Here is an 11970-nt window from a genome sequence, read left to right on the forward strand (position 1 = left end):
GGTTACAACAGTTTTTAAATATTAGAGTTGAACCTAAATAGAATATGGACCACATCAGAAAAGAAAAATTCACATGATAACAACTCAATATCCTAACTAAATATTCAGATAACATACCACATATGCTTGTTCCTAAAGACAAGGGATACTTACAAAATTGTGAAAAAACTAACATTCTCTCACTTGGTCCATTTAACCCATCACTAATCATAACAAGAAACAAAATATATGAATCATGACGATAAGTCCTCTAAAAACAAGTATTATCTTCCATGTATCACAATATATCAAGTTTCTCAATGCTCTTAACTTAATGAATAAACCACATGTTTATAAATAAGTGCACAAAACAAATGATACTTCTCAAAATAAATAAGTGCACAAAACAAATGAGAAACATCACACTTAATAAGAATTTCATCAAAACAATAAATGTACTTACAATGGATGTCACATTATGGAATCAAGTCCCATTCGCACTACATGATCCTTAAAATTCTTTGGTGGCATGCCTTTAGTTAAGGGATCAGCGATCATCATGTTTGTGCTAATGTGTTCAATGACAACTTTTCTTTCTTTAACGCGTTCTCTTACGGCTAAATATTTAATGTCGATGTGTTTACTTCGACTTCCACTCTTATTGTTCTTAGCCATAAATACCGCAACAGAATTGTCACAATACAACTTTAATGGCCTGGAAATAGAATCCACAACTCTAAGGCCAGGCATGAAACTCTTCAATCATACACCTTGTGAGGTAGCCTCAAAACAAGAAACGAACTCAGCCTCCATAGTGGAAGTAGTAATTAAGGTTTGTTTGACACTTCTCCAAGATATAGCTCCATCGGCTAACATAAAAATATAATCAGATGTTGATCTTCGTGAATCAACGCAACCAGCAAAGTCTGAGTCAGAGTAGCCAATCACTTCCAGATCATCAGTTCGTGTATACATGAGCATGAAGTCTTTTGTTCCTTGAAGATATCACATCACTTTCTTTGTCATTTTCCAATGGTCAATACCTAAATTACTTTGATATCTTTCCAAAACTTCAACAGCGAACGCAATATCAAGTCTAGTGCAAACCTAAGCATACATAAGGCTTCCAATTGTTGAAGCATATAGAATATTTTTCATGTGTTCCCGCTTAAAATCATTTTTAGGGGATTGGCCCAAATCAAGTTTATCACCTTTCACAATGGGAAGGTCACAAGAAATATTCATAGATTGTGAAATTGCAAACAAACACACATGCTCATTAAGCAAATTTGAGACTAAAATGTCATGTTTTGCCAATGCAAATTATGTCTCAATATATGAATCTAGTGACACAAAACTTGCTTGTGGGCTAAAGTCCTACTCAATTATATTCATCATGCAACTTTATGATAAAACTATTAAATCATGTTCTTTTCCTTAATTCCCGTGGATAAATTAAGAAATATAATCTAATATTTTATTCTAATTAATCATACAAATACAACAAAATTCCTGTGGATAGATTTCATCACATTACATATGATTAATCACAATTAATATTTCTAATGTGATTATAAATTTTAGCATATAGTTTTACTCAATTAAAGATGATGTGACTACTCTCTAATTTAATAAAATTATATTAATCACTTAAAAATAATCTTTTCATAACATACTTAATAATACAAATGTGCTCAATATTAAATCATAAAAGTTACATGTATAACAATCATACCAATTCAAAATAGTATTGTATGTATATTCATTCAACATGTAATAAACTTTAAAGGATCAAATCCAATGCATACCAGCATTTAACATAATATTGCATGTTCAACATAACTTAGAGACACACAATTTTTAAATAACTTGTACATAAATGATTTATCATTGGTTATGAATATATATGAACTACACATAATAAATGAATAAAACATAATAGCTTAGTGGTTACATGCTTCAGGGTAAAGGTTCGAGATTGGCTCAAGGCATTTCCATTTATGCGTTTCGTGAGATTCGAGCTCGTAACAATGAGGTAATATAAAACACATCAATCACTGGATCAAGTCACTTGCATGTGCATATTTATAATATCTATTAACAATTCCGTATCAGTAAACAAAACACGTGCATGTGCATCTTCAACCTCCAGTCGGGTCATAAAGATCCGATTAATACCCGCAAAGCCGATTATGAAAACCCACACCATTATATGCATTTTAGACACCCAAAAACATGTTTTAAATCACAGAAAAATTAGAAAACTCATAGCATTCCTAACTTTGATGTTATTTCAAATTAACAAGGCTAAAAACATAACACCCATATACTTAGAAAATAAATTTCATTTGATTGCTGCATAACGAGATTTTTTTTCTTCTTATATCCTGCATAAAGGAGAGATTAATCTCGAGGATATTGAAAAATTAGAAAAATGTTAATAATTTTTTTTCTTTTTTACAAAGCAGAAAACCTTTATGTAAGACATATACAAAATGTCCTTATTAGGAAGGCTTTTTTTTAATAAGTAAAAAAACAAAACTATTTACTAATTTTAAAGAAAATAGAAAAGTTTACCTAGTGTAATTATTGAATTCAAATATTCCACATTAATCTTTATTTTCCAACTAAATAATTCTATCTCTGTTTTTATACATAAGAAACAAATACTCAATTCATCAAGTCCAATAAAAATAATTAATTAGGTTAATTTCAATTAATAATATCATAAATTTAAATTTTATTCTAAAAATACTTATTGAATCAAATGGTTTAAGTAATGATTAAATTTAATGACACTACTCATCTTTTAAGGAATAATTTTTTCAATCAATACGACTTATCTCATTAGTAGTCTTTATAATAAAAAAAGATTTTAAAAAATTGATAATGAATACATTTAAAAGTGATCATATGTTTCTTTTATTTAGGAGAAAAAAAGAAGTATTCTCACTTGTTTCTTATACATAGGAACCTATGTAGTAAAATCAAAACATAGTCCCAAGGGGAGGGGAATTATGTGAAGAGCTTAATTCATTCAATAACTAAACACCAATGTTTCAAGTACAGTTCACACACAGTTTCAGATGGAGGCAGGATTTACAGTGCAGTGCAGAGGGTAATGTAGGGGTCAGACAAAATTGCAAGAAAGACATAGTAATAAACATGACATGAACACACTATTTATTGGACTACAATTTCAGAACACATCATTAAATCAGACATCATCACAGCTATTTTTGAGGCTTCTTCCACAAGACCCCGATCTTCTTCAGCATGTTGCCATTTTTCTTCCTCTGGAAGTCATCATCCATGTCTTCAGCATAGGGTGAGCCCTTGTAGTTGTTGTTATCCAAAGACACAGTTCTCTCTGTGAGCCTCCCATTGTTGTTCCCTGTTGAAATCATAACAGCAGCTGCCTCTGCAGCCTTCCTCCACTGATCAGACTGCACCTTCAGTCTTCTCAGTTCTGCTTCCATTTCTGAGTTCGCGGCTTGTGTTGCCTCCAGCTGCTCAGCCACTCTTGCAGCCTTCTTGTTGCTCTTATCTGCCTCCTCCATCACAATCCCGAGTTTCATGAGAGCCTCGCGTTCCGCTGCCCTCACTTGCTCTACTTCAGCAGCAACTTCCTCCCTTGCTTTGCTGCAGTTGTTCATTTCCGATTTCAGCGTTTCGTTCTCTTCAGATATGCTTTGCAGCATTGTCTCCTTGTCCATCATATCTGCCTTCAGTTCCGCCACACATTCTTCTAGTCTTTTAATTTCCCTTTTTAGTTCGTGCTCGTTTTTGGATGACATGCTCTCTTGAAGCTTTAGGTTCAGGTTGTCATTCTCCTCCACAATGCCTTGCAACTCAGTTTCCTTGTCCATTAGGTTAGCCTTCAACTCTTCAATATCAGCTTTTTTCTTTTTCAACTCAGCCTCTAGCTCACATTCCCTCTGACATGATTCAGATTTTATCTGGTCTACTAACTCGTAGGCATTCCTGATCTGCACCGTGCTCCGATTCTGTTCTTCTTGGTATTTAATCTCAGCAGTCTCTATAGCAGATCTCAATCGTTCAACCTCGGACTTCAAAGAAACAACTTCTGCTTCCAGCTGACTAGGATCCTCACCCTGTTTCAATATTTCAGGTTGGTACTCAAATTTATGATCATCTGCAACATTTTCTGAAAGGATGCATTTATTATTGATGGGGTCTGTCTCAAGATTGCTAACAAGTGCCTCTAGTGAGTTCACCCGTGCTTCAGATTGGTCTAACTCTTTAGCAATGGAGTTGTAGCCATCAACAGCTTTCGCAACATCAGCCCTTAGGAACTCAACAGTTCCTTTTGCAGCCTCAAGTTGCATCATAGTTTCATTGACCAATGCTTGGGCCTGAGCTTCAGATTCTTTGCAATCCCTTAGTTGGTTTTTCAAGGCATCCACAAGAGAAAGCGTTTCGGACAAGTTCTGCTTCAGGTTAAGAAGCTCAATGTCTGCTGATTCTGCGTGTTGAGATTGCACACTCTCACAATTAGCTACCAATTCAAGTTGCGCCTTGAGCATCTGAATTTCGTTCGTTGCAGAGGCCAGGGCAGCAGACTCAACTGAGAGCTGCTTTTTGGAAGACTCAAGCTCAGATTGGCATGCCATATCACGTTCTTCTACGATATTCTGGAGCTCAAGAACGCGAGCTTCTCCAGTAGAACAAAGATCCAGAACTTGTTTTTGTGACTCTTCAAGTTTTGCAGATAGGGCTAGTAGTTGCTCCTTGGACTCCTCAGCTTCTTGCTGAGCTTGCTTCTTGCATGATTCAGACAAAATAAGCTGGTCCTTTACCTTCTTCAAGTCATTTTGGAGTTGAGAAATTTGAGATTCCAACTCAGATATTTTGCTGGGGCGCTTCCTCTAAAGCAACATAAAATTGTAATGGTTTATAATTATCAACAAATTTCAAGACAAGGAAAATGTGCTGACAAATTTGAAAAAAACACATCATATCAGTGAATCCAACCAGGATTACAAAATCCCAAGTAGAACAAAATTGAAAAATGATACAAGATACCATATTCCTCGGGCTCTGGAACATATAAACACAAGGCTTTTACAAGTCATTATGTACAATGCCAAACACAAATATAAAACCAATGATAAGTTGCTATGTTGCAGCCCGGTAGTTTATTCTACTCGCTCTCTTCAGTGACTTTTTTTTTTGAAGTTCAACACTTAAATCAGAATCCTTTAAAAAGGGTCCATTTATTATCCACATACTAAATAAATAAAGTGCACTTTGTAGGAGAATCTACATCCTAAAATGAACTTCAAGTAAGCTTCAAATAAATAGTTAGTAGCACCCATCAGCTAGTACTTTTGAAAGGAAACTAGGAAACAGTCCCACATTACACTTAGAAACACTTTTGGCATAGCTTCTTTCAAAGCTACTAAAATATCAAAGGAAAAAAAAGCTTATCTAATAGAGATTGTGGTTCTCATTGTGAAGATTATCCAGCAGATACTACGGTTCCAACACATCCAATTAAATATATACAATGAATATAGTATTTGTAAAACAATTGTTACCTCAACAACTGGGCTTCTGGGTGATCTGCGGTCAGTGACTTTGGGGCTTCTTTCCTTTGATGATTTAGTAGCCTGACTTAAAGAAGATGCAGAGTCGATGTCCAGAGTAGTAGGCTTGAGTTTGCGCACGGCACGTGGAGACACCTTCTGAGGCACTTCAGAGGACCCACTTCTGAAATCAGAATATACAAATGTAAACAAGTGAATTCCGTTGTGAGGAATGGAAACCCATATCTCCCAATTCTAGCCATAAATACCTTGTAGCCATATTAAACATTATCCTCACACTCACATTGCAGCAGAAATTCTTTTAGATGATATAGCATTGAGAGTTTGAGACTAGATAAGTCGAACCATTCTTCATGTCAAATTTAAACATACACAACTACAAGCTAAAAAAACAACAGAGTAATTGAGTACAACAACTACATGAGAATGATTCCTATAATTTACAAGAAAGTCTTCCTAATATAACATAGAGTCATCAACTTTATAAATTCAGTTTGAAAATGGAAAGTGCCTTCTAAACACAAATTAAAAGACACTTACAAGTTACAAGAAAGTCTTCCTAGCATAACATGGGTGTCATCAACTTCATAAATTCAGTTTGAAAATGAAAAGTGTATTCCAAACACAAAAGAAGAAACTCCTACAAGTTACAAGAAAGTCTTACTAGTATAACTTAGGTGCCATCAACTTCATAAATTAAGTTTGAAAATGAAAAGTGTCTTGGAAGCACATGTTATGAGTTACTATTTTCAATTAATTAACAAGGTATTAACAGTGAATTTTCAATTACAAATTTCTAGTAATTGGCAGAGAATCTTATTATTTCAAGAAATGTTATCACCATTGCTCAATGGGGATAGTTGGTGCTACATATTGCCCCAACCAAATGATATAATGTCTTTTAAATTTGATACTCATTATGGAGAAGAAATACAAAGAATTTCTTTTTAAGTTTTATCTTTTCTCCTAACTTCAAAAAAGGGAATAAAGCATCAGCATTAACACCCTCATTAGAATTTTCTTAAAAGTAACTATCTCTATTTTATATATCATTACTTTATAATATATCCATTTATATAGAATCTTGGAAAAAGTCTTTTCTTTCTTATTTATAAAGTAAAGAGAAAATACTTTCTATCTTTGGGATTTGATACTACACTGCTGCTCAAAATATCGGGGGAGTAATATGGCTGTTGATTCATAGAAAAAACCAATGTTTTTCTTCACTCATTAGAATTGGTAATAACTGCCTCAGGTCCCAATCTCTCATTCCGCAGTTAAAGGGACAAGCCATATTAAAGGAACCAAAACGGAAACGTGTAGAGGCACGATTAGGCCTTTAGGTTTGAGACAAATATGGTTAGACACCATCAAACTATTTTTCTTTTTCTTTTGTAATAACCCAAATTGGTCTAACTTGTCAAAGGGATAGATCAATAACACATTATTTTGGTAAACTCAATAATATGCCTTTTTGGTTGTAGAGTAATGGTATCTTGGTTAGTTTTGGGCAATTGATCATATTTGAAGATAAAATTTAACAAATTTATAAATAAAAGAAAAGTTCCCACCGAAATTAATATTGTAGGACAAGTTCCATTTAGATATTGCATGTTGAGACACAGAGAAACACCTAAAGCTTTTTCTACTGTAGCTAATAGCTTTGTATGAAAGTGACACGAACTCGGTGGTATTTTTTTTTTGAACGAGAAAAGGCAAAAGAAAACAAAAGGAAGAGTTACTCCCGACAAAGGAGAACCCCTTGACAAACATTTGGTGCACTTATTGCTGTTAACAACATGAAAAATTAGTATAGAGCTTATTATTTATTAACATTTTCTCCTTCTATTTTAGAAATACTAAATGACATTAAAATTTGATAAAAGGAGAAAATAGAGAAATACAACATATATCAAGGTAAACAATACCACTAAGCTGATCTAGCTTCCTAATTGCGCTTTAAAACCATAAATCCTTTTGAATTACCAAAGTAAGAAGCAAAATTAATAAAACAGGAAAAGAGCAATGGACCAATTAATTCAAGATTACCTTGTCTTTGGTGTCTGCATGGCTTAATTGCCTTCTATCCAGTAAAGAGAAACAGGTCAATTAGTTGGGCCTCGCTGCTTGAATGCTCTCTGACCCACAAGGACTGTTACAGTTCAGACAAATATCACACACTGAGACAAGAGAATCCAATGTGAAGGTTGAAGTTATGGAAAAAAAATAAATGTGTTCATGCAGGATGGGCTGCTCTTCTTATCTTCACCTCCTATGCTATAAATGCACAAGATTTGCTCACTGTGATTTTCACTTCAATGCTAAAATAATAATAAATAAAAAAACACCTTAACCTAACAAGTGACCAAGTACCTAAAAATAGCACTACTTTCTAAAGATAGTTAATAAGGAAAACCCTTCATAGATTTCACTACAGTTCACTCCATCCTAAAAGTATCAATAAAAACAAAATGTGTCATAAGATATCACTAGAAAGATGTGCGCAGGTAAGGGAAATGGGAACCACTATCAAAGGATGGAAAAATAAAAAGTCAAGCAAATTTGCATTAATACAAAATGTCAAACCACAGGTCCACACATGAGGGAAAATGTTCTCATTACCAACTGATGCTATGATAAGCTCTTTCAGGCTAACAGCACCCTGTAATGATCAAGAGGGGCCTACAACTACAACAACAGAAAAATGATGAAAATTACACAGGTGCCCACTTCAACCCATTTCAAACGAGGAAAATACCAATTTGCCCCTATGTGCTAATGAATCAATTCCATTTCAATCTAGAGGTGGCAAAATGATTTGCCCCGGCTTGGCCCAAATCTGCCTAAAGAAATGCAGGATTTGAGCTTTAAATTGTGAGTAGATTGTCAAAGGTGATCTAATTCGGTTGAGTAGGACGTGTGAGTTGTGTAAACCCCCTAACACTGTCTTCGATTCCCACGGATTAAGAAAAAATTAAAAATAAACTTTTTTATTCGAATCTGATCAAGACTCAATCTAGACATAACCTCAAAAATCCACCAAAAGCCTGAACAAGCTTCATTTTAGATACCCAAATTGAATTTCTTTTATTTCCAACCCACTTTTTTATATGGGTATCTCAAAGTACCGAAATCCATTTAAGGAGTTGACCTCTTCCAATAGATGTCTTTCTATACACACGGGCTAAGGATTGAATCCTTGACCACATACTTAAGAAATAATGTTATCTACCAAACATTTGTCCCAACCCACTATAACTCACACCCAGCATGGGACCGGTTTTGACAACTCTTTTCTCATACATACATTTACAAAGGGCATTATCGTAAAACACAAATGAAATTTTCTAAGCCCCCAATTTTGCCGTGAAAGAAGGCACGGTTCATTCAACGAGAGTTTAGGATGTGAAGTTGGTGTGATATGAACACAAATCCATTGAACTAAAAACACTCAAACCTCCTGATTCTGTCTGCCGAAATGCAAAAGCCAAAAATGATCACTGCACTAGGCTCTAACCCATTGACATTTTTCCCACATGATTATTGCTTCAACGAGGAAACAAACAAGATAATTTTGTAACAAAACATGTTCTATACATGTGCATTGAGGAACAGAAAAACGCCAAAACTGATAAGGAAAAAAAAAACCTCATGCAAGGAATCTCATCTCAATGGGAACAAGAGGAGGAGGAATCAGATGTTACAGGAAACGAGAAAGCATGCAAAAAACGTTAAACTTGGCAACAAAATAAGATAATGGAAGGAAAGAAGAAACACTGAAAAAAGAACCCATCTTTTGAGAGAGAGAGAGAGAGAGATTAATTTATTAAAGCATGAAATAAAAAGCGGAAGATTCAGAGAAAGAAACGGACAAAAGAAGTACGTTAAGGAATCACCCCCTTTTTCTTAACACATTCCTTTTGCTTTTAAAAAAGGATTGATTAATAAAATATTTCACAAACGAAAAAGCTACGGGGCCTTGCTCTTGCAGCTAGCTCTAATGTTGGTGTCAGTTTGTTTTGGCATAACTTTTAACAGGCAAAAAAAAAAAAAAGCGCTTTTCATCACATTTCGGGTTGGACAAAGTAACGTCTTTTATTTTGGAAAATTAAGAAGCAAAGCAGTTTTATGACGAAAAAGAGAAAACAAATGTGAAGATGGAAGAAAAGATGAAACTGAAGCAGGGAGTTAATAAAGTAAAGAACTTTAATGAAGTGGGAGATCTTTGTTTGGCATGTGCTATATTATACTAACCTGGGCAGCAAGAAATTATGCGAGAGATAACAAATGAAGCAGTAATTAATAATAATGTGACGTGTATCATGGAGCTGTGTGATGAGAAAAAGTAGAATGTAGATGGAAAATAAGTAATAAAAGGGAAATGAGCATGGAAGCATGAGTGCTAAGTGCTAACCTTAACTTAGAAGAGGTGGAAGAGTAGTGAGGTTGTTTGTGTCGTGGGTTAATGATGTGCCTGGTTTGGTTTCCCTTGTTGTGTAGGATTCTTGTGTCTGTGAAGTGTGAACACTGGTTTTGTTAAGAGGATAGTGTGCTGAGCGTGCAAGTGTGAAGGGTAACAAAGGAAGGTGAGTGAGTGAGTGAGAGTGGGGAAGGAAACAAAACAAAAGAGTAATGGAGTCAGAGTGAGAGTCTTTGTCACTTCACGGAATCCGAATTAATCAGTTTCAACTATGACTTTGCGTCCGCGAACTCAACTCCATGTGTCCTACCGTATTATTCTCACCTGCTCCCCTCCACTTTTTTCTAACTTCAACCGCACTTTTTCAAATTAAAAGAAAAGAAAACAATCTTATACCTCTCTTTATAAAGCGTTGCTTCCTTTCATTCTTTAAGCTGGATTTGTTTTTAAGAAGAAGAAAAAATAATACTGCAGAGAAATTTTATATTTTTTATACTATTTTAATTTTTAAAAATTATTATATTTTTTATATTTCAGTAAATGGAGAAGAAATAGAGGGAGATGAAATAAGTATGTTAGAAAAGAAATAGATGAAAAATATAGAGAAAATAGAAGTTGTTTAGTTGAAGGAAAAAATATTTAAATTAAATTGAGTTGATTATAAAAAAAACAATTGATAATAAAATACGTTATTATCCAATGAAAAAAGAAGCAAACCCAAAGAGAAGCGCCTCACGGAAAGAGTAGAAAAACAAGAGACCAAGGAATATTCACGTAACACTGCAAGCACGCTACTTATTTCTAGGCATTTCTTGGCATTCCAGAGAAGAAAATCTGCAGCATAAAATCCATTGATTTCAAATATTTCGAGACTATTTCAATGCTGCCAAACACAGTCTTTGGGGTGAGTTGGATTTATGGATAAAATAATAAAAGTTGTTTTATAATTTTAAAAATATTTTTTTCTTATCATTTTCAAATGATACTCTAATAAAATATTTGAATAATTATTTTGTGTATGCATTTTAATTTTCTTTTCTTTTAAATATTTATGCTATAAACACAAAAAATCATGAGAAGAAAAAAGTGAGGCATTCAATCGTCTGATTGTTGTGACTAGATGCAAGGTGAAAATATTTGCTTATTGATTAAAATTTTACCACTACGTTTTTCTATGGTCTACTAAAAATTGTTAAAAAAATACATAACGTAGATCTCATTTTTTATTTAATGAAATTCAATCGGGATGATTTATGTTTTTGTCCCAGGCTGATCAAATTTTATTTCTTATATAGAAGGATCTTCTTTTACTATGTTGAATGATCTCTTATGTTTCTACTTTTTTTCTCGTTTTTACCTGAATGATCTAATATAAGAAAAGATATCGACAAAATGTACTTTAATGCTCAAATAAGGATTCGGCTTAGAGCCAGTAAATGTGTATTGAATGAACGATGGTTTTTATCTACCAACTCTATCCTTTTTACTCTAACATTGTTGGGTCTTAGAACTTTGAGCCTGAATGTGCTAATTACCATCTAGGTAATATGTTCTCTAACCAGGCTTAGGTGACCTAATTCAGTGATTATTGTTAACTATAATTATTGGTCCTTCATAAGGCTGAATGAGAATTAGGCTATCTCAATCATATATTTACATGGTGAATCATTCCATCTATTTGTGGAGCCGAGTAGCTATTCAACACCCAATCTAAATACATATATGGTATAATTTAGTTTTCAACAGTAACAAGAGAATATATTTTGACTTAAATACATTTTTTGTCCTTACAATATAACATTTTTTTCATTTTTATCCTTACAAATTTATATTTTTCATTTTAGTTCCTGCAAAATATATTTATTTTATTTTTTTTCTTAAAACGCTTTTGATAACACTCTAAATAATAAAAAAAGTGTTTAAATAATAAAAAAAATATTATTTAAAGTACTTTAAGGACAAGCAAATCAAATATACACATTTTGTAAGAACTAAAACAAA

General features: G+C 33.6%; 1 protein-coding gene across 5 annotated transcripts; it reads right to left on the bottom strand.

The window, feature by feature from the left end:
* Positions 1–2994: 2994 nt before the first annotated feature.
* LOC100788449 (interactor of constitutive active ROPs 3) lies at positions 2995–10329 on the bottom strand. 5 transcript variants are annotated; one of them, XM_006590954.4, is made up of 4 exons: positions 9964–10329; positions 7599–7701; positions 5541–5712; positions 2995–4868 (listed from the first exon to the last, which is right to left on the bottom strand). In XM_006590954.4, exons 2-4 carry the CDS (start codon positions 7616–7618, stop codon positions 3213–3215), a joined length of 1848 nt encoding a protein of 615 aa, XP_006591017.1. In that variant the 5' UTR covers positions 7619–7701; positions 9964–10329; the 3' UTR covers positions 2995–3212. The 5 variants fall into 5 exon arrangements, with proteins under 5 accessions (XP_006591017.1, XP_014628595.1, XP_006591018.1 ...); XM_014773109.3 differs by having other exon boundaries at positions 7599–7729; positions 9964–10279; XM_006590955.4 differs by lacking the exon at positions 9964–10329 and adding an exon at positions 9198–9353.
* Positions 10330–11970: the final 1641 nt, after the last annotated feature.

This window comes from Glycine max, chromosome 11, assembly GCF_000004515.6.
Source record: "Glycine max cultivar Williams 82 chromosome 11, Glycine_max_v4.0, whole genome shotgun sequence".
Taxonomy (NCBI): domain Eukaryota; kingdom Viridiplantae; phylum Streptophyta; class Magnoliopsida; order Fabales; family Fabaceae; genus Glycine; species Glycine max.